This window comes from Leptonychotes weddellii, chromosome X (genome assembly GCF_054177405.1).
Source record: "Leptonychotes weddellii isolate Sample4059 chromosome X, ASM5417740v2, whole genome shotgun sequence".
Classification (NCBI taxonomy): Eukaryota; Metazoa; Chordata; class Mammalia; order Carnivora; family Phocidae; genus Leptonychotes; species Leptonychotes weddellii.
Window position 1 is genome coordinate 22,812,220 of NC_138385.1, and position 26,499 is coordinate 22,838,718.

Genomic DNA, 26,499 nt, shown 5'->3' on the forward strand with positions numbered 1-26,499 from the left:
CTGTTTTAGTTTGCTGGTGAAATTAACTTATAACTACAATATTGGCAGCTTATCATTCAACCTTTCTATATGAAATCATGTTTCTGGAGAAGTTATAGATAGAAAAATGTCCACAGAGTGAAAGTGAAAGTTTTATCCCAGACATGACCTTTTGGTTACAAACTATAAGGAGTTTGTGGGTTTTTTTTATAGCATTCTCTACACTAAAATTAATATGTTGTCATGTTTAGTGGTCTTGAGGCACTTGAGGAAGAAGTTTACCACTTAATATATTCTTCCCTTATTTTTAGAATCTACCAAAAATGAGACCATCACAAAATTTCTACAGCTGTGTATATTTCCTCGATGTATTTTTTCAGCAATTGATGCTGTTTACTGTGCTCGTTTTGTTGAATTGGTACATCAACAGAAAACTCCAAATTTTTCCACACTTCTTTGCTATGATCGAGTAAGTTCTTTTTATTGCAACCTTTAAAAAAAAAACTCACACAAAGATAGGTAAACATTATAATCTATAGAGGTATTATTGTGTGTGTGGTTAAAGCATGAACTCAAGAGCCAAGTGCCTGAACTTGAATCCTAGCTCTGCTGCTTTCTAGCTATATGACCTTTGGCAAGTTTTTTAAACCTCTCTGTGCCTCAGTTTTCTTATCTGTAAAATGGGATAAGAGTACTTGCTTTATAAGATTGTTGTGAGAATTAAATGAGTCACTGCACACAAAAGTGCTTTGAATAGTGCCTGACATGTAATAAGCACCCCTAGTTAATCTAGTAACTCATAGTATGGGTTTATATGTTTGTCATAATAGAACTCTTTTCTTAACCTTCACCCCCTCAAAAAAACAACAAAACAGCTTACACCTTCACACATACATAAAAGCAGGGATGCTTTTCAGTATGGTTACATTTATGTATTTTTGCATCTGGCTTTTTTCTTACTAGTAAATACTGCGTTTGTGGTTTTAAAATGTAGTATATGTCACAGCATGTCAGCTGCCTATTTCTAGTTTCTGTCAGCCTCGCCTCTGCTTACTGTCCCCCTAACCCCAATAATATCTATGGCTAAGTCTTTGTTGAAGAAGTTATGTTGTAATAATAATGATAGTTTTTTCCACTGTCATTGTAAATCAGTTTTTTCAAATAAAAGTTTGTTGTTGTTGCTTTATGAATGTGCTGTTTCCTCACAAAGGCCAAAATCTTTAAAGATTTCTGGAATTGTGACTATAAAAGAGGAAGATACATTTTGACTAAACCAGTTTATTTGCTATAAAAACCTTTTACTATTTTGAACTAATTTTGACCTTGATTTGTTTTTATATTTCAAACATTTTTCCTGTAGGTTTTCTCTGATATAATTTACACAGTTGCAAGCTGTACTGAAAATGAAGCTAGTCGGTATGGGAGATTTCTTTGCTGCATGTTAGAGACTGTGACCAGGTGGCACAGTGACAGAGCCACGTATGAAAAGGTATGGCTAATAAACACCCTTACATTTACATGTATCTAACAGCAGCTTTCAGTAATCTTTAGGTTCAGTTCTGAAAGGGAAGCTGAGTTTAAGATTCAGTTGTAAAACAGTGTTTAAAATTTAAACATCATTCATTCATTATTAAAAAGTGCTTTTAAAAAAATCTATCTCAAACTGACATTCCAAATTCCTACCACTGAATAAGTTGAACCTTTCTCTGAAAACTACCTGTCATTCAAATACACATCTTGTTTTTGCGTGGAATCATTAATCTAGTCCACTTAAGTTTTCAGCTTCTGCTATTTTAGGGGCAGAATTTTTCTTTAACAACCTTTTTTTTTTTCCCCCCCCCAAGGAATGTGGAAATTATCCAGGATTCCTTACTATATTACGGGCCACTGGATTTGATGGTGGAAATAAAGCTGACCAATTAGACTATGAAAATTTTCGACATGTTGTACATAAATGGCATTACAAACTAACCAAGGTAAAAAAAATTATGTTTCTCAAAGGTGGTTTTTCTCTTTATACTTACACTTTTGTAATAATAGATCTTAAAATGTTTGTTGTAGGCATCCGTACATTGCCTTGAAACAGGCGAATATACTCACATCAGGAATATCTTGATTGTGCTAACAAAAATACTTCCTTGGTACCCAAAAGTTTTGAATTTGGGTCAGGCTTTGGAAAGAAGAGTGCATAAAATCTGCCAAGAAGAAAAAGAGAAGAGGCCAGATCTATATGCATTGGCTATGGGGTAACACAATTATACTTTAATGTGATTTATGAGACTAGATGACAGAAGGATTCTGAAGACTTTAAAATGTTTTACAGTGTTGAAGTTTATCTTCTGCCTTACTTCAGGAGATTATGGGAGATTATGCGATCATGTTCCCACAGGCTGGTGAGAGTTGTCACTTCTGATTATCAGCTTCCGGTCTATACTGGATGATAGTTTCAAAAGTCATATACAATATGTCTTGGTTTGGAGGAAATGTAATTTTATTATCGTCAGTTGAGGTTTGGATCTTCAGTAGTGAAAAAAAGGCATCTTAGTTTAAGGATTAGTTTACATTGAAATTTTTATTTTTTAAGAAAGCATCTGGGGCTCTCTATAAAGACCTTCAGGAACTTATTGAAAATTAGTATTTTTTATTCTCTGAAACCAAGTAGCAGAGTGAATAATTTGCTAATTTTATTCTTTTAAACTCCATGTTTGTGCTTTTGATTTGTATTTGTATATTTAAACACTTTGTGCGACTTTCAGCTACTCTGGGCAGTTGAAAAGTAGAAAGTCATACATGATACCTGAAAATGAGTTTCATCACAAAGACCCCCCTCCGAGGAATGCAGTTGCCAGTGTACAAAATGGGCCTGGTGGTGGGCCTTCTTCATCGTCGATAGGAAGTGCGTCTAAGTCGGATGAAAGCAGTACTGAGGAGACTGGTATGCTTATTTGTAGAAATTTATAAGTAATACATTTTGTTTCAACAAACTAAGCTGTTTTATATCACATGACAAATAAAATGTTGGCTTAGTATTATAGTTTATTCCTTAGGTAGGAGTATGTAACTGTCAAGAAGAAATTAGCCCTTTGTTTCTTTCTAATTAATCTCTAATCATTTTGCTGTGAAATGATAGTTTATTTACAATTAGGGGCTTGTCAAATAAAACCTTACCTTTATTTCAGATAAATCAAGGGAGAGATCTCAGTGTGGTGTGAAAGCTGTTAATAAAGCTTCTAGTGCCACACCGAAAGGGAATTCAAGCAATGGAAACAGTAGCTCTAACAGGTAGGAACACTGGCTATATGTCAGAATTCTGAATTCTTATATGATTAACCTCATTAGACATGAATGAAACAGGGTGGTAGTTGAATACTATGAAAGTCATTTGTGTTGGACCTTGAAATTTTGTGTGTTACCCCTAATTGGTGATGCGCTTAACTGTCCTCATTATGTTTTATATAATGCTGAGACTGACATTGTTTCCCCTGCTGAGTTATGCAGATGAAGGTAGGTGGTGAAGTTAGAAAAGCATTTTAGGATTGAGTGCTTGCTGTGGGCATTCTGGGTAAGGATAATGAACATAAGAGAAGCCTACACTGATTTAGACCAGTGATCCATCCAGCTAAGTAATCCAGTTCCTGATAATAGCACCCTTGATCGGCTTGTGGGATAATTTTTGGTTGTGACCTTGTAATCCTCAGAGGTTATGAACATATACAAAGAACGGCCTGACATCACTTTAGTCATTCTTTTTTAATCTGCTGTTCATGAATTTGGTCATTTATTATTTACTGAATAAAGAAGTACTTCCTTTTTACTTGTCTTTAAGGTCTTTGAGTTTTCAAAGGGCTACTCTTTTATTTTTGAAGTCAGTAAGAAACCCTTTAGGATTTATAACATGGAATATGTTTTATGACTGTTTGTCTTAAAATCTTGTGTTTTTATTCTTAAGCAGCAAAGCTGTTAAAGAAAATGACAAAGAAAAAGGGAAAGAGAAAGAAAAAGAGAAAAAAGAAAAGACTCCAGCTACTACTCCAGAGGCCAGGATACTTGGTAAAGATGGTAAAGAAAAACCGAAGGAAGAGCGGCCAAATAAAGATGAAAAAGCAAGAGAGACGAAGGAAAGAACACCCAAGTCAGACAAAGAGAAAGAAAAATTCAAGAAGGAAGAAAAAGCTAAAGATGAGAAATTCAAAACCACTGTTGCCAACGTAGAATCAAAATCGACTCAAGAAAAGGAAAGAGAGAAGGAGCCATCCAGAGAAAGAGATATAGCAAAGGAAATGAAATCAAAGGAAAATGTTAAAGGAGGAGAAAAAACACCAGTTTCTGGGTCCTTGAAGTCACCTGTTCCCCGATCAGATGTTGCAGAGCCTGAAAGGGGCAAGTTCGCCTTTATTTATGGTTTACTTTCGGTTCTTGTTAATGTGTAGTTGGTTCTTGTCTCCTTGTTTTGGCAAGTTATCTAGGGACTTTACTTGGGGGGGGGGAGCGAATACTTGATGACCTTAAAGGTGATTTTAAAAGTGATCTTAAAAGTGGTGATTTTTTAAGTGTTTGGGAAAAGTAGAAATCTATCTTACCGTGACCATTTCTTTTTGTACCAACAGAACAAAAACGCCGCAAAATTGATACCCACCCTTCTCCATCACATTCCTCAACAGTAAAGGTTAGTATAGCCTGAGGAAGGCAGCGTCCATGTTAGGCTCACCTGGTTGGAATACGTGTCCTGACTTCCTTCAAGTCTTGTGCCAAGTATTCACTGGAGCCACTGGAGGTTTTATATTGCATTAGAAAATGAATTTTTTACATATTGGTGGACTGATATTTTTTTCCTATTGAGTATTTTTATTATAAAAATATTAAAACTTCAAGGACCTAGCACTAATTTTGTAGTGTTTCAAAGTGCAAGAAAAATTTTACCCAGAAGTGCCTCACTGCTTTAAGCAGTCTTTTTTGGAGTGCAATGGTAGCTACAAGCAAATGAATCTTTTCAGCAGAATGAAGCCTATTTTTCAGCATAAATATTGAAGAATATATAGCCCTGAAGACTTCCTGGATGATACAGGATAAACAAGATACCTCTGAATTCATCAAGCTTCTTGATGAGCATCATACCGATGTGTGCCTTCTAAGAAGGAGTCTTGAAAGGAGTTCCATTTTAAAGTCTCCTTGGTGATCAGTTCTCCTGTAGTTGTGTATATTCAGTGAGCATGCAGCTTCTGTTGTATCTTCCCTTGGAGGTTTGTTTATACCCATTGGGTTCCCAACAAGTTGAACCTTGCGTTACGATAAAAGCAGATGTGGCATCCAATCCTACCACCCAGCAAAGAGAAACCCCAGGCATTCAACTGCAGCACAAAATCGTGGGTGTAGCCTTCTTGAAGACTCAGGGTAGCCATTCCTTGCTCCATATTTAATTTTAATTCTAAAGTCATCTAATTTCATGGAATCTTTGAATTTGCAGTACGTTGAACTTTTAAAACTGTAAGTTAATTAATTCTTCATCAAGAGCACTGTGGTGGAATACCGTAATTGATTTATTTTTCTTTCTTTCTTTTTTTTAAGTGCTTTTTTTGTGGGAGGTATGAGATTCACCATCAGAGGCACTTTGCAAAAAAGTGACTACTCTTGTAGAGAATACATTTTGTTTTCTTGTTAATATAATGCCACTGAGTTTTTTGGCTAGGATTAAGAATGTCTATATTTATGGTAGAGTCATAAGTAAAGTAAAATTTGAAACCTCCCAATTAAAGAACAACTATGAAAATGTAAGATAATGTTCTTCCACAGTGACCTCCACTGTTTTAAACTTTTTGTGGAGGGAAAAAAGTGTTTTGCTTTCTTAAGCCTCTTAACATTACTTATAGTTTATGTACAGTGTTATGAAAAATGTGGCATTGACATTTATTTTTAAATTATGAGCAGAGAAAGATTTTTATTTGTTACATTGAGCACATATAATTTAGTTTTTTTAACATTACAATTCCATTACATGGTTTTGCTTTTGTTTTTTTATTGTTGATATTCATATAATAATTGACATCACAAGATTTATCCTCACAAGAAGTAGCTGGTTTATTTCCAGGTTACAGCCATACTTCCCAAAGTTCCTCTGGGTTCTGAGAACTATGCCAGCTCACCTGTCATCTCCATTCATTTTCTACAGGACAGTCTCATCGAACTCAAGGAGTCTTCAGCAAAGGTTTGAGTCTTTTAAAATCATCATGCCTAAGTAAAACAAAAAAATTCTTCATTTATTTAGTAGATACCTTCACCCTAGTAAATTCAGTAAGCTAGTGAATAACCTTTAAAAATACCTATCACAAACTGAAACAATGGATGACAACGGTCCCTTTTAATGAGATTGTTATCAAATGCGTGTAATGTGGCAACATTTCTATAATCTCTCTTTGCTTGCTGTGTTATGCATTATCCTTTTATGCTTCAAAATCTGGAAATAAGTTTAAGGTTTGGGGAAGCGGTTGTTGGTTTGTTTTGGGGAGTAAGCTTATTTAATTTCTCAAAACAAATCTGTTAGGTTGTTTTCTGACTTTTTTAGACAACCCAAAAGACCAGAAAAGAAATTTGATGCATTCACGTACTGTTCTAAAAACTGAGCCCATCTCAATCCATAAAACTCTATTGCCTCTGCTGAGCTACCTTTTTGGTAGTTGTAGCATAATTATCAAGAAATCTGGTTAATGTCAACTAATCATTCTCTTGGAGGGGAATACTCAACCCGATGGTCGTGTTTACGTGTCAGTATTAATTCTTGCCTATTACTCTACTTTCTTGAGTATTCTTCTACTAAAAATAATGTGCAGTTTGTGTATCTTATTACAGAGTTCACTTCATTATTGTAGTTGAATTGTCCATTGTTCATGTTATTTTGTCTACTTATTATAAAATTTGTACCCTCTTTCACTTTGATTTTCTACTTTGCCTCCTCTTATATCTGCTAAGTATTATCTCTTACTGGTGGACCAATACAAAATGAAATTTTGAAACAAAGCCAGTTGACATTACTAACTGCTTTTAGATCTGTAGCTTTATAATGAAATGTCTGTGGATATTGGGCAATAAGCACTAATTTTTTAATAGTTTAGGTTAGCCAATATGCCTTTGTCCTGAAATTGTAGCATTGTTTTTAGAGTATACTGTATTAATCAAAAGAGTATTAGCTGTACTGTGTGAATGCTTTCTTTTAAGGTAAAACTTTTTATTGGCTAAAATAAGTATGTATTGCAATACAGTTGGTTTTCATAACCAGTTTGGGATTGTGTATGTCAGTCTTAACCATCAGTGGCTTGTGTGGGCTATTTTAAATTCATGGGTTAACAATGTTACCTTGTGAGTATTTATTTCCTGAAACATACTTTGAAGCAGTTTGAAACCTGCTGTTATAGTTAACTGGAATTTCTCATCAATGATGAAAATTATGGTTCCTTACATTTGTGAAAGTCTTTTGAAAATAAAACATGTGAGATAAACATGTTATTTCATGCTCATAACAGTGCTGTGAGGTAGATAGGGCAGGAGGGTAGTGTCTTTTGGACAAATAAGAGACTGAAAAAGTTCTTGATCTTTTCCCAGTGGCATATAACTTGTTAGTAGTACCAAAACTTGGACTAAAATTAAGGTTCCTCAAGTATTCTTACCACAATGAAAAAAAAATTGCAAAAAAATATGTGGTCCCTTGATTCTTAGCACCCATTTCAGCGGTAGTCGAAATGGGTTCCTAACTCCTTTAGTGTGTTTGCCTTGTTTTTGAAATTATAGTGCTTTAAGTCAGTCTCCCTATCCCCCTTTGAAAAAAGATAGTGATTTTCTGGATATTTAAAATTCAATAGATTTATTCCACATTCAATCAGAAATTTTTGAAAATGGCATCTGAATGCACTTGTAAAAATCGTGTGACTCATACCACTTTTCAGATCCTTAGTGCTCAGTATGGTTAACTTGGTGATATGATTAGGTGTTCAATAACTATTTGAAATGAACTCTTATGCCTTTGGACTTTGGTAAAGCATCCACAGTTACTGGTCTGCATTTTTATATGTCTAGGAAAGTTCAATAGCATATGAATGTCTTACAAAAAAAAAAAAAAACCCACAAAAAAACGTTACCGGACTTTGAGTGATCTTTAAAATTGACGATCTATATCAACTCACTGTTTCTGGGGTAGCTTTTACTTTTTAGAGGATTTGAATGATGTGTGTATATTTTTCGTGTTCTCTTGTCAGTTGTACATATAAAATTGTTTCTGTGCTTTAATTTTTTAGTTACGCTTTTTCCCTGGGATCCTCTTTTTTATTAAATTACTTACTATTTTCACCTTCTAATCCATGGTAAAAGTAATACATGGATTTGGCTTTTCAAGTGGGATTTGTTAAAGGGAGAAAAATCTAGCTTAGTATCCAAATTGTTTCTGTTTACCTTCCACCCCCAATTTCCAATTGGCATATTTCCAGTTTGGTCACTTGTGTTTTCACCTAGCAAACTTGGCAGCTACATTTGATGAAAGTGTGAAAAGCATTTTCTTTACCCAAGCTTCTCTGTAATTGAGGAGGGCAGCAGTGACCACTCAAAACAGAATTCAGGTTTTAATTTTGTTCATCGTCTTAAAACAAGGATTTATAATCAAAGGGAAGCCTACAAGTGAGGCCATCTTTATATATGGTAGCCTTAATAAAGTCAGTGTAGCAGTGTTAACAGATTTTGAAAATCAGTCATGTTTTTTGGACCTGTTGATCCCAATGTAAAGAATAAAAGCAAATCAAAAGCAAAATCCATCAACACTATATGCAAATCAATTTAACAAATCATTTGGTTTGGCAAACATGTATTTAGTACTTGGTTGTGTACAAGGCAGTAGGAAGTGTGTAAAAGTAGAAAAGACACATTAGCTTCCCTGCCATACCGGAAACTGTTATGGACAGGAATAAGTGACATGAAATTAATAGGGAATACCTTTCACAGGAAAAGGTTAATATAAAATAATAACAGGAATTCACTGGAAAGTGAGTTGCAGAGTTGAGGGACGTTGAAGTGCTGATGGCTTTTGAGCTGTCTTTGAAGGCTAGCAGGATTTTAAGAGATTAAGATAAAGTGAGCTACCATTCTGGTGAAGAGAACTGCTGGGAAGGACAGGGTGTTAGGGAGCCAGTGGTAGCCAAAGCATAGAGTGCATTGGGTTGCCCCATAGTAGAATATAATTGTGCAAAGATTGTGAAGAGCTTGGAAATACCTAAGCTAAGGAGTATGCATTTTATTCCGTAGGCAGTGAGAGACTGCATGTTACTGTGGAAAAGAGTATATCAGACCTATTCTTAGAAGGGTAGGAAGAATGACTAGAATAGGTACATTTCTAAAGTAAGAATATATAGGTTTCTCAGGTCCTTGCAATACAGAATTCAAGTTAGGCACAATTAAAAACTTCATTCTTGAGGAGTGTGTGCGTGCGTGTGTGTGTGTGCATGCGTGTGCTTGTGTGTACTTATTTGTAATCACAACCCCCCCTTTTTTTCTTTTATCAGGAGAATTAAGCAATACTTCCCTTAGAGAAATCTTCTTTGAGTATTGCAAGAATATATTATTTCTTTTGTCTTACCATTTTCATAAGTAATATTAACTTAAGATATGAATAAACCTCACAATTAGAAAAGCTTGAAGTGTTGTATAGGGCATTAACCCAGCAAGAGTACCATTCGGACAAGCACTTTTATGACTGTTTCTCATTCTCTTGCTCTTTGTTATTAATAAAATTTTGTCTATTTCAGTTGATCATCAACTTTTAAACATTGACATTTTAAAGAATCTACTTCTGCATTGCTAATGGCAGTATTTCTGAGCCAACTGAATTGAAAATATTTGGTGGTGTTAAAAAAGTGTTTCTTTGATTTTCAAACTGATGGTCTTTTTTTGATGTATTCCTTTGACTACAGAGGATTTCCTCATGTAAAACTATTTGACTTTTGACTCACTATTGTTTTCATTCCTAAGGTATATCTAGGATTGTGTAGTTATGTAATGAGTTATATTTCATATTCTGCCTAATACTTGTAATGTCTTAAATTGAACATAAGCTTGTAGCAGTTATAAATGCTGTAAGGATAGGTATCTGATTACTTCCTTAATGTTTTCTTTTATACTAGATTTCCATATTTACAACTTGCGTAAGTTATTAAGGTTGTCTCTTAATTATTTAGGTAGCACATCCTTGATCTTTGGCTGTTTATTGCCTGTGGGCCTTTTGAAACAATAGGCACACATCAGTTCATCATTTTTCAGTCTGAGTTTTTTTATCATCCTCAGCTAACCAAATGGTTTTCTGAGCTATTTAGAACCAGTGAGACAAATTTCACAGTCCGTTGTGATTATTTGGTAGAAATTGGAGTGCTTTCAGAAGTAGAGAATATGCAGCCTTTACATTTATAAAAATAATTTAGGATAATGTATGCATGGTATATGCTGAGGCAGAGAAGACTTATTAGTAGAGTCATGGCTAGGTTTTATTTTATACTTTGGCTCACTTGCCTTGTAAGTGGATGGTAAAACTGAAATTTCTCTGTGTAGAGGTTTGTATCTTTTTTTTTTTTTTTTATAGTAGAGAAAGTCAGTCATTATTTTTCACATGGACTTCTGTAGTGGTGGTTATAGATCTTCACAATGGAGTTATAAAAGGAACTGTAGCTTATAGATTTACTCATGAGTCTCAGTTAAGACAGGAATGAACTGATTGAGTTTAAATGAAAATTTTTGTAAGGCCAAGAATTGAAGTCTTTGCATAATTTGTGCCATGCTCTTGTATTTCACCTCTTGTAATCCAGACAGCTGACCAGTTTTGACTTTGGGTCTAACTACCAATTGTCTTTCATTAAATAAACAATCAAGCAGATGATGCCGATACTGGAAAACTAATAATCTTTAGTAATATTGCCTTAATTTAACAGCTCTACATTAATCATACTCCTCCACCACTGTCCAAGAGTAAGGAGAGAGAAATGGACAAGAAAGACTTGGACAAGTCGAGGGAAAGATCCAGAGAAAGAGAGAAAAAAGATGAAAAGGACAGGAAAGAGCGGAAAAGGGTTTGTAATTTTTTAAAAACTAGTTTGGAAAGCCATTATATTATGTATGGTAGTGTGTTTGTTGCCTTTTTTAAAGTACTAGTTTGTTGCATGGCAGGCTGTTATTTGGTGTTTTAACTGGTATTTTCACCCTAAAATGTGTTTGAATTGAATCTTCTACAGTAATAAGGATCTTCAGCCTAACAATCTCTACCAGCTCTGCTTGTCTTTCATGTCATTTTACAATGTGAAACGACTGCCAATACTCTCCAATGCTAGTTAGCTGTGCCCTTGTATAAAAGTAGTATTTTAAAACAGAAACATAAACTCTTGATCAATGTAGTTCACAATTCTTGGTTCTAGGATCATTCAAACAATGACCGTGAAGTGCCGCCGGACTTAGCCAAGAGGCGAAAAGAGGAAAATGGAACAAGTAGGTAGATTTATTAATGCTTTCAAAGCTGTCGTCAAACTGAACTGGAAGAGGCTTTCATGATTCTCTTTTATACTTTTAGTGGGGGTTTCAAAACACAAAAGTGAAAGTCCATGTGAGTCTCCTTATCCAAATGAGAAAGACAAGGAAAAAAATAAGTCAAAATCTTCAGGCAAAGAAAAAGGCGGCGATTCTTTTAAATCTGAAAAGATGGATAAAATCTCCTCCGGTGGCAAAAAGGTAAATTAGGGAAACAAAGGAACAAAAGGCTTTTTCTTAAAAAATTGACTCTGAGTATTTAGCAAATACTGAGTTTTTTTGGTAATCAAATAGTCTTTGGTTAATTGTTTGAGGGTGGGAAGAGGAGGCAGTGGGGGAGGGCAGGTTATCTGGGGGGAATTCCAGCCAGTTGGGTCCCAGATTATGGGAAGAGTAGAATTAGTTTACCTCTGAAATTCCTTTTCTCTCCATTCCACCCCCACCTACTTCTATTCATTGAGCTTTACCCTTTACCCTTTCTTTTTGTGTTTTCTTTTATTCCTCCTCGCCAACAGTGTTTTTGGTTTCTTTACATTCATGAGATTAAAATATGGTCGTGTATTCTTTCTCCCTGATCATTACATTGTCATAAAGTCTTTATTAATTGTAATTTTTAAACATTTTTATAACATTTTCTCCTAATAAACTTACGTGTTTGCAACTTGTATTTGATTTTCAAACTAAGTATAGTGTGCATTTTCTTAGATACTCATGGATGATATTTATAATACATTTCATGCATCTGCCATAAAGTAGGCAAGTCATTACTAAGGTGTAAAGTGTTTCAAAAGCATTATTATGGTACATATAGTCATAGTTCTTAAAAGCAGTTTTGGAAAATTGTAATCGTTTTAAAATTTCTCTGTGCGTGGGTGCTTGGGTGGCTCAGTCGATTAAGCTTCTGGCTCTTGATCTCAGCTCAAATCTTGATCTCGGGGTCATGAATTCAAGCCCTGCGTTGGGCTGCATGCTGGGTGTGGAGCCTACTTAAAAAAATTCTGTATGTTTTAAAAGTGATGCTGCTCCTTTTAAATAAGTATTTTTTAAATTGAGGTAAAATTCACATAACATAAAAATAACCATTGTAAAATGTACAATTCAGTGGCATTTAGTATATTTACAATGTGCGATCATCATGTCTATCAAGTTCCAAAACATTTTCATCACCCCAAAGAGAAACCCCATACCCATTAAGCAGTCATTCCCTATTTCCCTCTCCTTTTAGTCCCTGTCAACTACTAATTTGCTTTCTGTCTCTATGGGCTTACCAGTTTTGGATATTTTACGTAAATGGAATTGAATAATAATGTGGCCTTTGTGTCTGACTTCTTTCACTTAGTATAATATTTTAAGAGTCTTCCATGCTGTAGCATGTATCAGTACTTCCATTTCTTTTTATGGCTGAATAATATTCCATTGTATGCATATACCACATTTGTTCATCCATTTGTCAGTTGATGGACTTTTTTGTTGTTTCCCTTTGGCTATTGTGAATAGTGCTGCTATGAATGTTTGTGTGCTGCTCTGAAGTGTTTGTTTGAAGACCTGTTTTTAGTTCTCTTGTGCGTATACCCAGGAGTGGAATTTCTGGGTTATATGGTAATGCTATGTTTAACTTTTTGAGGAACCGACAAACTGTTTTCCACAGTGGCTGATCAGCTTATGTTTTACCAGCAATGTACGAGGGTGCCAATTTCTCTACATCATTGCCAACGCTTGTTATTTTCTGGGTTTTTTTTTTAATTATTAATTTTTTTTAAAATATAGCCATCCTAGCGGGTGTGAAGTGGTATCTTATTGTGGTTTTGATTTTGCATTTCCTTAATGACTAATGATGTTGAGCATCTTTTCATGTGTTTGTTGGCCATTTGTATACCTTCTTTGGAGAAATCTCTTCAGATGCTGTGGCCATTTTTAAATTGGATTGTTTGTCTTTTTGTTGCTCTGTTGTAAGACTTCTTTATATAGTCTAGATACTAGACCCGTATGAGATGTATGATTTGCAAATATTTTCCCCCATTCCGTACATTGTATTTTCACTTTCTTGCTAGTGTTCTTTGATGCATGAAAGTTTTTGTTTTTGATGAAGTCCAATTTTTTTCTTTTGTTGCTTGTGCTTTTGGCATCATTAAATACGTTTTTGAAGAAAATGTATGACTGATGGGTGATAAAAAGGGATTTTGAGCTGATTTTTGTATTTGGTTTTCCCTTCCCAAACTAATTCCACCATTCCTTATAGGAGTCCAGGCATGATAAAGAAAAGATAGAAAAGAAAGAGAAACGGGACAGTTCAGGAGGAAAGGAAGAGAAGAAACAATATCCTTTTCATCTTATTGGAGTTTTTAATCAGTGTAATGGAAAGCTTTGATACTGGTCATGTTTAGAATTGTACCGTTGTAGTATGTGGTCTGAATAAAGTTTAAGGGCTTATTAGCTTTTAAATAGTCTCTTCAGTTAACCCTCTCAAATGTACGAAATGTGGAAGTGGGAGACTTGATATATTTATTTATTTATTTTTTAACTTCTGTGGTGACTGTGAGGTTGTTTTATGCCGTCAAGGGATTTAGATTCTCTCTGGTCGTATTACTACTGAGAGGAAGAAAGGGAACAGAGTGCCTTGGGCTGGGGGCATGGGGATTAGAAGGGCAAGATGATGCAGCAGACGAGCAGAGCTGGTAGAAGTTGAGGCTACCAGGCTGGTCACAGCCAATTAGGCCTGCAAGCTGAAGGACTGCACTAAAAAGTTGAGACACCATTCCTTTTTTTTTTTTTTCAAAGTTGTTTTCCCTTAATTTGTCATCTACTCATAAGTCCTCGGACAAGCACAGATAATGAAGACTTTCAATCAAGGTGAGTGTTTTCTCACCTCCTTTCATTTAAAGATAGAAATATGAAATGAGGTCTGATAATGTTGAAGAAACTAGATACATTTTGCAAGATGCAACTTGAATTTGCACCTAACTCTAATGACCAGGTCTTTGGGTACAGATGCAAAACAAGATTCACAGTTACTTTTGAGCTGCTTTCATTTAAAGCTTGCTGATTAGCCACGCAGTTTTTTTGTTTTTGTTTTTTTTAAGCACCAAGATGTATTTAAGAACATCTGGCTTTCTCTTCACCACTCATTCCCAACTTCTCTGGATAATTAATCACCTTTTTTTAAGTACCTATAGCTTTGTGGGTGGTGCTGGTATCTGCACTTTACAGGTGAAGAACCTGAGACTCTGAGGGGTTAAGTTGAAGAGGCTAGCAGAGATATTAGCTGACAAAGCCAGTATTCACAGCATAGGTTTTCTCGCCCTTTAGTGTTCTCTGTTCTTCTTTTTGCCTTTTCATGCAGACGTGTTATCCAGAAATTTTTGTTCTAAGTTTTTATGCCTCATTTGCTACCACAGCCCATGTTTTACAAGGCCAGAAAATAGGGTCTGTGCTTTTCGTTCTGGAATTTAAAATATGCAACTTCGTTTTCAAGGTAATTATGCCTTGTATGAGATTTAAAAAGTGTTTAACCATCTTAAATAAATTGTATGTGGACAGTAGTTCACTCTGTCTTAGTGAAGAGTGTTCAGAACTTAAGATAGTCTTTTTTGAGTACTCAGATCATCATCTGAATAGCTCTTGTTTGGTGATGCTTTAGGATTATTGAGATTTGTAGGATGATTTGCCCTCTACATTTAATTGTTTGAGATGGCCATATTTGAAGTTGTCAGCTCTTTTGTAGCCCATTTTCTTGCTTCCATTATAGCTGTCATTTCTTAATGATATCAAGTATACTTGCAATGATATCAAGTATACTTGCTGTCTCTACCCTCCCCCTAATATTTGCTGCTGCTTTTATGAAACCAGAGAGATAACCAAGACTGTTTACGGTTGTTTAAATTAAGAGTCAGAAATGTATGAGAGCCCGTTCTGTATAAGGTATGAGTTTTAGGGCGTGGATTTTGTCCCATTTAGTTTGGCTGCAGAGCAGGGACTTGAGTTTGCCAGCTGGGTAATATCCTAACAAGTGGTGTGTGCCTTGCTTTGTTATTCTCTGCTTGTTATCTAAGTAGTAGAATAGGCTAAATGAGAGTTATGAGAGAACATTTAGAATTTAGTAGATTTTCTTGAAAACCTTTAGAAAGATTGCCCATTCCTCAGTTCTAGTCATCCCCTGCCCCAACAACTAACTAGCTGTCTTCCCTAGCGAACTATAAACTCTTCATCTTTTTTTATGCTTCACTTTACTCTTTTCTTTTATTTTGGCATTTTGCTTTTTACTTCTTGCTTTCACATGGTCTCCTTATTAAAGAAAACAAAAAAAACTACCACTTATCTCTTCATTAGGTATGGGTCAACCTTTGTGATTGACCACTTTAATGTGATTTTATATATATTCTCTTTACTCAGTACCTAAATATTATTCTTTGGTATGTGAAGGTTTTACTACAGATTTCTTTGAGTTCTTTTTCACACAGGCCATGGGTTTGTACTTTACCTCTCTCTATAAGCTTTCAGGACCAAAGGCATGAAAAGACTGGTTTGGGTGTTAGATGTTAGGTCGGTGGTCTTATAGCAAACCTTCTCAGTTCAGATATCCTTTTAAGATATATTTGGCTTGATGTTCATCCTGTTCACTTTCTTCTTGACAACCATGTCCTATACTTTCTCCTTGGGTAAACTCTTAATTTTGTGAGGCTCTGGTTGATTTTTTCCTCCTGGCTGTGCTGGCTGCCTCCTTCTATTTGGATACATTTTAGGATTAGTCAGGTCTTTCTTTTGTTCTTCCTTTTCCTTTAGAAGTCTCATCATTTCTGATTGGCACCATTTACCTTTAGGCTCCTTCACATCTGCAGCTCCCTGCTCCCTTTTTTTAGTTATTTTACATTCTACAGAAAAGAGAGCTGCTGCATAATGTCACATTTCCATGATTCAAAGATGTTATTAATTGTTAAGATTCATTGTTGGTTTCTAGAACTATTTTTTGAGCAGAGTGGGTAGGAAAATGACATTGATTTGTAAATATCACCTTGATTTCAGGAAAATTAAAATGATCACATTAGAGGTAAGAAAATACAATATATAAATGTGACCCAAATTAAATTGCTTCCAAAGTCTTCTGTCGTCTTTTCCTGTCTCATGATTTTTAGTTGTAAAATCCTTTCTCCTTGTTCTCTGTATCTTCTGTTACTTGTTACTGCTAATGTTTTTGTCCAAATTCATCTTATCTTTCCTTGATTTAGTCTCTTGAGCACTACTAGTTGCTTTGCCTTTAACTTTTCCCCCTAGTTTAATCTCTAAAAACTCCTGCCTATTAAAAATTTTCTCTTAGAACCAGGTTCCTTTAACTTCTCAATTTTAATTTGATATGTGTGATCCTCAGTTCATGAGTGTCAGGGTTAACTAACTTTTGAGAGTCCTTTTGTGAACCAGATGCCATACTGAGACTTGCTCCCAGACTTTGAGAGGCTCAGTCTTCTTGGACTTTGATTCTTGATTTCGAAGAACATTAGCAGTTAAGCTGTATCCTGCCCATCTGTATTTGTAGTATACTACATTCCTGTTCTAATCCTCCACTCCAACGAGGCCTGATCTGTTTTGCAGGTTCTTCTCTCACCTCCAGTATCATAGGTGTAACCTAACTCTTTTATCCTTTAAACCACACTCTGCCCAAGGGCAAATTCTCAGCCCTTGGACAGAATGTGGCTTGTTACATGTACTTTCTTGGCCTCACACAATATTTAACTTTATTTTAATCGATATGATACAATCCAAATTTCAATTTCTCTTGAAGAATTGGAACATCTGGCAACATTGTGTCCTGATTTCTACATGGCAACAATCAGCTGGGCCCCCTAGGTGCTGCCCCCCCTTATGTAGAGAGTGGGTCTTTTTTTTTCTTATAGTTTACCTCAGTCAGTCCCCACCCCACTTCATTTGTTTCCATTATATACTAGCGTCTGTAAACAATTGATTTTGTAATTCCTGTTCTGAGCCTTTTTTCTCAGTCCATACTTGGGAACTGACCTCCTAAGTGCTCAGAGATTGTTTATTTTAGGAATGTGTCACCATGGTGAAGCACTGTCCTAGGTCCTGGTAATATTTGTTGGAGTGGGGAGTGTTCAGTTAGGTTTCTTTTTTGGTTTCCCATTGCTTATGTGTGGGCATGTCAGCTTGCCTACAGAGTCTTAGTCACAGATTCCTGTGTAATATATGAGTATGTTACATATCCCTCTTCTTAGATTGTGATCTTGTTGAAGGCAGTGACTTCATCCTTTCCTTCTTATCAAGCAACCAGGTATTTTTCTTTATTGCCTGCGGTGTTTCAGATACTCTGTTAACTCTACAGGGAGAGCTATGTGCAGAAGTATTATGTATATCTCTTTGGGATTGATGAGAAAGAGCACTGGACTTTTTTTTGCCCTCAAAAGAAGGTTCACTTTATAGCATTTGGTAGTATCCTGTTTAAGAAGAGGTTGCTTTGTGTGCTGCAACATATTTTTGAGGGCAGGTTTATTAAGCTTTCATTTTGGTCTGTATGTAGTAATCATTAAATGAGTTCCAAAGTTTTGTTAGGAGATTGAAATGATAGACACAAACTATTTTTCTCTTCATTACCATCATTTATACTCTTTAGCGGGTGTGCATTCTTTGCACTGATATTCATAGGTACCAAAAAGTTGGACAGAATAGGAGGAATTTTCTATTTTCTTTTTCTCACGTAGGGTAGACCAAATATTCAGTAGGTGCTGTGCTGTTTTTTTGGGACATAGGCCTAGAAAAGGGCTCTCATGCCACATTTACCCCTGAGTGTGACTATCCCTTATACATGCTTTTATCCTAAGAGGCACCCCTGTGTGTGCTAAGATTCAGTTCAACAGAATCCCAGTTTTAATTCTGTGTCACATTTATCTACATGGAACATCTCAGGAAGTATGTTTGCTATGATAAGAATTCCAAGGTAGCAGTAGTATAAGGAGAGTAAATGAAGGAGTAAAGTGGAATTAAGATGGCTATCCCTGTGTCTTTCTCCTATATCTTCTTCTTCCTCATAAATGTTCATTTGACTTTTTAACTGTCAGCTTCATCCATATATGCCTTTCTACTGTGTGTGTGTGTGTGTGTGTGTGTGTGTGTGTGTGTGTGTGAAATAGGATCACAAAATCCTGATAACTTCAGAAACTGGTGAAAATGAAGGGAACCAAATTCTCAGATGCCTCCTTTGAGGTGAAGACACTTAACCCAAAACAATCTTATTAATTCTGTGGGCCTGTGTTTTATAGTTTCTCTAACAAAAATTCTGTTACCCTCAAGCGGGCTCCTTTATGGGGAATCTGCGTACTATTGAAACATGTCTTAGGATCTTTTTGGTGAATTTGATCATAAAATCTGTGTGTGTGTGTGTGTGTGTGTGTGTGTTTATAAGGGCATACCTTGGATAAGAAGGCTGAATTTATATTTTTCTTCTCTACTTTGATCACCGGTCTAGCTGTTCTTTTCTCAAGACCACTCTACTATTCAGACTTGCTTCTTGCTGTCACAACTCTCTAAAAGTAACATCATTTAAAACCAGCTCCTCAGCTCTGAGAGTGTGCTCTTTGAGGGCATTTCATGCATAGTTTTCTGATGCCCAGGAGGAGGGTGTGGTGGAACCTAGGGAAGTTGCAACCTTACTAATACAGCAGGGCCTATTTCTGGGGGTGTTGGGGGGAGGGAAGAAAAAAACCTCAGGATGTCTTGTCCAGATAATACTCAGTAGAAAGTGATGTTTACAAAGGTAATCTTGTCTTTCTGCAAACACAGTATTACCAGTGCAGTCGATAGCACCGAAAGAGTAGAGATGTCTAGGATGGAGGACAGCCAGCTCTGGACCCAGCCTGAAGTAGAAACCCTGTGAAAAACATCAGCAGTCCTAGGTGTGAAAAAGATCTGTGTTATCGCTTGCATTTAGCGCCTGTGCTTTGTTATTTACAAACATTAAAGTGGCACATATTTTTAAAAAAATAAAAAAACCTTAGGAGAATGTTCCAGGTAATGTGGTATAAATGCATTGTTAATGAGAAGAAAATATTACTCTGCTGGAAGATAGAGTCCTGAAGGCTGAGTTTGGCACTGTTTCATCACCATATGACTTTTCTTCTTGATGGCAGTTCTTTCTGAAGTTCACTGAACTTGGGGCAGTTTTCAAGTTTGTAATCCCAACACTTCAACATTGTATTGATAAATACGCTCTGGATACTGCTGAGAGACTGACATCCAGTATCTTCTTTCCACTTGCTCTTGTGCTTGCTGATTTGTCATTCCAGGGTATGGACAGACCCCTAAGCTGAAGGTCTCCCAGAGGAGGATGCCAAAGCTCCATGCGTCACTCTCAGAACGATATCTCCCATAATTAAGAGCTTCTGGTGCTGTCCATTTAATGGGAATCTGCTTTAAGTCAGAAGATGAATACACACCACCATCCTCTTGACGAGACATTCCAAAGTCACTGATTTTCAGAACATTATTTTCACCTCCAGGCAGTTTCTTGCAGCAAGGTCCCTGTGTATACAATTTTTACTCGAGATTCGCCATCCAGAAGCAGCATCTAATGAAAATTTCACTAACTGTTTTAGTTCATCCTTCTTTCTCAGAAAGGAGAGGAAATCGCCTCCTGGAACCAGTTTCTTAATGATATTGATAGGCTGTATTTGTGTGCGAACTCCTATAAGTTTGACAATATCGGGATGATTATATTGCTTGAGGATTTTGGCTTCTTGTAAAAATTTTAATTTCAGTTCCTGGGAAAGATCATCTTTACATGTTTTAATGGCAACAGCAGTTTTATCCTTTAATGTGCCCTTAAATATGTCAGCAAAAGTTCCCTTGCCCAGTAATTCTCCTACTGTGACATCATCATGATTGAGACCCCCATTTCTTTTTCTAGTTATGGCCATACTGATACCATGATACTCTTTATTGCAACACTTTCTTTTTTTTTTTTTTTGCAATTTAAAAAATTGAGATAAAATTTACATAACATATAAAATTTGCCATTTTAAAGTGGTTTTTAGTATATTCACTATGTTGTAGCCATCACCACTAATTCCAGAACATTTCCATCATCCCCAAAAGAGACCCCATACCCGTTAGCAGGTCACTCCCAGTTCTCCCCTTCCCTGCCCCTGGAAACAACTAATGTACTTTCTGTCTCTATGGATTTGCCTGTTTTGGACATTTCGTAAAAATGGAATCATGCAATATGTGGCCTTTTGTGTCTGGCTTCTTTCACTTAGCATCATGTTTTCAAGGTTCATCCATGTTGTAGCATGTATCAGAACTTCATTTCTTTTTATAACTGAATAATGCTCCATTGTATGAATGTGTACCACATTTTGTTTATCCATTCATCAGTGATGGACAGGAACAATGATTTTTAAGTATTAAAATTGTAAGTTCAACATTAGTGTAACCACAGTTATAATTGGTAATGTCAAGGTTATACATGGTGTGAACAGAATGCTGTATAGAAATGATGTGTAAATTATTTGTCAGCATTTCATGCAAGTGTGATTACTTTCCAAGGCCCTTCTAGCTCTGGTTTTATGAAATATGTGAATGTAGTATTTTCGTCAATAAAGTTTAATGCTTTAAGCATTAGTTTAAAATTTGAATGAGAACAATGTTAGGCAGATATGAAGTTATTTGCCACATGTTGTAATGATCATGTTTTGAATTTATTTCAATATGCAGTATTTGAAAATGTCAGTACATAAAGGAAAGGAAATGAGTATAATTAAGTCAATATATTTTTAAAGCAATTTTTATAATTTAGCAGACATTGCATCTTAATATAAGTCACTATTAAAATCGTGTCCTTGTGAAAAATGTGATGTCATTTTTCTCTTTTTTTTGTTGATCATGTAAAATCGGTTCCTTTTCATTGCTCTGTGTTCTGTTTACTTTTGACAAGCTATTGCTTGCCCCTGTGGAATATTTTCTTGTTTCTATTTAATTTTATCCTCCCTCCCCTCCCCTGACTTCTCCCTCTCTCACAGACAAAATATTCAGTGGTTGTTTTTTTTTTCTTTCTTCAAACTCCTCCTAGTGTGCCTATCTTTAATGGTTTCTGAGAGGGGGAAGTGATGAGAAATACACAAATATTTCATTCTTATCTAGGGACTTATTAATTCAAGCCTTTGTTATTGACAGAACTCATTGATTTTTCTTTATTTCATAAATCTTCTTTCCTTCCTTCTTGTTTTCCTCCTTTCCTCCTCCTTCATTCCTTTCCTCCCTCCCTCCCTCTGCCCCTTTTTTCCATCCATCCCCCCTTCCCTTTCTTCTCCCTGCCTCCTTCCTTCTCTTTTTCCTTTCTTATCTATCAATATAATCACTTTGTTTCTTTCAGGTGAGATTGGAATGAAATTGTTCAGCTGTGACCAGAAATTTATTTTCCTGAGTAGATTGCCGAGAATTATGAATCAAGAGGGCCCATTTGCATCTTCTTAAGTTATTCAGTTATCTGCTTTATTGCTCCATGCCGAAAACTTAAAATTGTTGAGTTGTGCATTACTGTATTTAACTTGTTGCTTAGTTTCTACATGTTTATTTTCAGTAAATGGCTGAAAGTGTTAACTGTTCCATATTTTTAGCACAATGTGCTGCATACAGTTCCCAACAAGCAAATAAGGTTACATGTGTACAGAATTTCACTTTAGGTCAACTAAATATTGCTTGGGTTTAGTTGGGGTTTTTTTGTTTGTTTTTTTTTTCCCCAATCTGAAATGCCTCCTTTTTATTGTTTGAAACTGAAAATAAACAATTATTGAACCATTTTGAATTTACCTCGTTTTAAAACTCAGTTTTAATTTATTATTTGGCCTGTTTTTAATATTAGTCACTAAAAATGAAGTGGGAGCAGTGTCTTATGCAATGCTTAGGAATCATTTTATATAGTACGTGTACAACATTAAAACCTGTTTAAAAAAGAAAAAGATACCAGCACTCACTTGTCCCTTGCCATTTTTTCTTGTAATTATGTCAGACAAATCTGGTGGGGGGAAAACCGAAAGTTAATTGTGTTTTAATTCTACAGCTACAGGAGCTTTGTATTGCTGAACTTTCGTCTGGAAAAGTTTCACAGTGACATTTTTAAAAGAAAATTTTTTTATCTACTGAATTCTACCAGTGTAACCTTTTTTCTAAATAAACAATAGTTTTCTCAAATGATTGTATATCATTGTGTATATTGTTGCTTATTCACAGTAACTTAGTAAAGATAATTCAGTAAGGCTCCTAGCCCTTTCTTTTCTTTTCTGTCCTAGTCCATGGTCTACAGTGTTTTCAAATGATACCTCATCCAATAATATGAAAAAATCTTATTTGCTCACCTCTGCATCTGGGGTAAACAGTGGACTGAAACCATGCCTAAAATGATCCATTTACTCTTTAATTCTTTGGAACTGATGATACCTATGCAAATTATTATTATTTTTTTTAGAGAATGACAAGGCTGTAATTTTTTAAAGGATTGAGAAATGCTGAGCATATTTGAGAATTGGCAAAGGGATATAAATCTTGATGCCCCTTTTCAGGTAATTGTAATTTGCAAAAATTGATGAGCACAATAATTATGGGAGAATGATCCATTCAGTGACTATTGAGCACCCATAATGTGCCTGGCATAAAAAGAATTATGCATTGTTAAAATGATTTTGACATTGAGAAAATAGCTATGGTTCACCTCAGAATCATTTGTCTGAAACATAGGGAGGAGCTCTCCAGTTATGTTGCATTCACACTTTAAAGAATACATGATTGTGAGTTTGAACTAGAAAGTTCACTACTTGCTTAGCATCAGGCTCTCTTCTCCTTGTCCCTCAAATTATTGAACATAGGTGAGCTTTGGTTGTATCCTTGCTAGAAATGAATTGAGGATGGAAAATACTAACTTTGGATTTAACTGTGCAAAAATAATTTATGTTGGAAGTAGGAAATCTGTATTTGTGTAGTGGTAGCTATTTTTAAGCATCTACTCTGTTCTAGGTACAAAGGAATATTAAGACCCAACTCCTGTACCTAGGGTGCTTCCAATCTAGTTTGAGAAATAAGGCCCAAATGAGTGCTATTGGGGATAAGCAAACTATTTCTGTAAAGGGCCAGATAGTAATTAAGACTTTACGGGCTGTGTATACCCTGTTGCAACTCCTTGGCTCTGCCATTATAGCATGAAAGGAGCCATAGGTGATACGTAAATGAGTAAGCATGACTGAGTTCTAGTAGAATTTCATTTACAAAAACTGGCTATAGAGCCTCCTATAGAAGATTTATTTAAAAAATATTTGAGTGCCTCTTATGCACCAGAGGTGCACCAGAGGTATATAGCCTTGAGCACAACAAAGTCCCTGCTACCCTCACGTAACTTCCATTCTAGTCATTGGAGGCAAACAAATAATGTTGGATGGAGGGAGGTCCTCCGAGGAAATCTAAACCTAGGTGATGCAGGGCTTACTGCTCTCTATATGGAGGGATCATGTGGAGTGAAGAGGTGCAAAGCAGTATATTTTGAGGCAGTTATCACACTATGAATATTACTAAGTAATATGAGCAGGCGTCATCCTAACCTCCCCCCAAAATCTTGGAACGTTTTACATGAAAATCATGTAATATGCAGGATTTCTCTCTCAGGAACTAGGCTCTAAGCTGTATTGACTGGTGTCTTAAGCTTGCCATCTTTTAGAAAGGAGTTCTTACCTTTAGGCTCATAAATGGAGAATATCTACAGCACCCACCCACCCCCCCGAAATTTTTGTGGTATGTGCATTTTTTCTAGCTTTCAGTTCTCAAAAAGATTTTAAGGTGACAAGTTTGTTTTTCTGGGTCTTGATCCAAAGAACTGTATATAAACACGTACAAGTAACCCTGAACCCTCTCTTGAGCTGGTGAGAAGTTGGAAGACAGTCATCCATCCATCTGCGTTGTCTTAAACGGTAGGGGCAAAAATTAGAATATCTTGCCTTGCCTTGTCAGTGTACAAGTGATTTGCAGTTTATTGTTGGAAAATCACTGGTCCATGGTGCAGGGCTCTTTTCTGTTTCCTGGAAGCACCTTAGCCAAATACGGATGGAAATTCTAGCAGCCTTATTTTTTTCCCCCAGCAAGTGTGTAATTATTTTATTTCTACCCTACCACGTTCCAAAAAGGATTTATGAAAAAACATACAGTACAGTATTTAAAAAGTAAATGAGAAAATTTGATTTCTGGGTGAAATTAATACCTAAAATGAAGTTAACACCCCAAAATGTCATGTACACCTGGGCCATGAATCAGTTCTGAGAAACTTGATCGGTCACACAGAGAAGGTGTGATGTGTCAGTTACAGGAATTACAGTGTCCATTAAATAAAAAGCCAGTCATGGAGAAGAACATTTTCTGGCAATGTAACCCGAAAGAAACTTTTCCTTTGCATTCTCATAAGGAACAAGCCCTGTCTTTTCAGTAAACAAAACAAAGGGATGTATCTTGTAGTGGCCCTGAATATTAGCTGATGGCCAACACCTCAGCTCACCCTGGTGAGTATATTTCTACAATGACACCAAAATATGTGTTCCAGGCACCCAGGTCTCTGATGATTTGGTTCAGTCCAGGAAAACGTTTTCGAATATATTTTTTTTAAGATTATATTTATTCATGAGAGACAGAGAGAGAGGCAGAGGGAGAAGCAGGCTCCCCACGGAGCAGGGAGCCCGATGCGGGACTTGATCCCAGGACCCTGGGATCATGACCTGAGCTGAAGGCAGACGCTTAACCGACTGAGCCACCCAGGCATCCCAGTGTTTTTGAATATTCAGGACAGATTTTCTAAACTAGGATTTATGGTGGCCTTACTTTTTCATAAGCATGTTTGTAAAGATCAGAAAACTCATGCGACCATTGTTTGGTTTCCATGATACAAGTAAGATAAACAAGATCTCATTAGTTTAAAAGCTGTGCCTGGCCTTTGATTTTTTTGTTTTTATGGATACTGATCTCTAAGGCCTTAGGTAGAATGGATCTTATAATATTAGAGCCACTTAATATTCTGTCTTATCACTTAGCAGAAGCATGGTTTAAATGTTTAATTTTTTTAATTGAAGTAACATTTCTAGAGACATTGTCAGGGCCAAAGAGATTTTACTGGGCCTAGAGTTGAGAATAAAAAGAGCTGCTTAAGAGATGGTAATTCATGCTAGTTGCATACGGATTTTGTTGGTATTTATAAATGCAAATTGACATGATAACTAAGAATGACAATAGAAGGGATATTGGAAATGTGACTAAAGGAAGTGTGACAACCTGAGAAGATATGTATTAATGTAAGAATAATTGCTTTTTATTTCTGATTCTTAGATACTGTTTTAAGTTCTAATGACCAGTTCCACATCAATCAGGCTAACAAAGCTTAATTCCTTTGATGTGATGTTAAATGGGGGTGTTTAGTGGAAGAAGAAAAGAAGATTTTGGACACAGGGCACATAAATGCATCATTGCAAGTCAGAAGTAGCCTTCATTTAAGGAAGGGTTAGGAGCTAGAAAATGACCTGGTACTTAACCTCTAGCTTAGTCTGACCTCTGGTTTTTGTCCTGTGACAGCTAGATGTCCTTGGATTTGAATAACAAACTGATAAAGAGCTACTATCACCCATGTTCCCACAACATTTTAACCGGAATGATATTATTGTACTATATTCAAGGCCTTCATGATCCTAATTTCATGCAGTTTGTTGTGATACTTATCTCCTAGGGTTACCTATATCATCATTAACAAAGAACATTAATGAATTGTAATTTAAATATGCCGCTGCTAGTTACTGTTATGCAGACACCTTTTGCGCTTTCCAGGATAATTGATCCAGGACGTCAATAATAGAGAAAAGATCACGCTTACAAGATACAAGCAGGAAATGAAGTGTAAAACGAGTAAGGTATTCATACCACATGCAACTGGGGTCCTGTTACATATTAAGATGATGGTGAGTA

General features: G+C 36.0%; 1 protein-coding gene and 1 pseudogene across 20 annotated transcripts in view; one reads left to right on the forward strand and one right to left on the reverse strand.

Moving 5' to 3' along the window:
* THOC2 (THO complex subunit 2) overlaps positions 1 to 22,715 on the forward strand; it is a 117,969-nt gene extending 95,254 nt beyond the window's left edge. For 3 of the 20 annotated variants that reach the window (XM_081808292.1, XM_081808303.1, XM_081808302.1), the window contains exons 25-39: positions 291 to 448; positions 1,340 to 1,468; positions 1,824 to 1,955; positions 2,041 to 2,225; positions 2,736 to 2,914; positions 3,159 to 3,261; positions 3,929 to 4,359; positions 4,587 to 4,645; positions 6,065 to 6,181; positions 10,932 to 11,069; positions 11,412 to 11,481; positions 11,564 to 11,721; positions 13,760 to 13,836; positions 14,325 to 14,370; positions 19,806 to 22,715. In XM_081808292.1, the coding sequence (XP_081664418.1) occupies positions 291 to 448; positions 1,340 to 1,468; positions 1,824 to 1,955; positions 2,041 to 2,225; positions 2,736 to 2,914; positions 3,159 to 3,261; positions 3,929 to 4,359; positions 4,587 to 4,645; positions 6,065 to 6,181; positions 10,932 to 11,069; positions 11,412 to 11,481; positions 11,564 to 11,721; positions 13,760 to 13,836; positions 14,325 to 14,352 (1,964 nt within the window). In that variant the 3' untranslated portion in view covers positions 14,353 to 14,370; positions 19,806 to 22,715. Of the gene's footprint in view, positions 1 to 290; positions 449 to 1,339; positions 1,469 to 1,823; positions 1,956 to 2,040; positions 2,226 to 2,735; positions 2,915 to 3,158; positions 3,262 to 3,928; positions 4,360 to 4,586; positions 5,464 to 6,064; positions 6,182 to 10,931; positions 11,070 to 11,411; positions 11,482 to 11,563; positions 11,722 to 13,759; positions 14,372 to 16,539; positions 16,565 to 19,302 lie in introns of those variants that run through there. The other 17 variants (XM_081808294.1, XM_081808299.1, XM_081808293.1 and 14 more) reach the window with 17 other exon arrangements.
* LOC102745797 (tyrosine-protein kinase Fer pseudogene) lies at positions 19,620 to 20,435 on the reverse strand (annotated as a pseudogene).
* Positions 22,716 to 26,499: the final 3,784 nt, after the last annotated feature.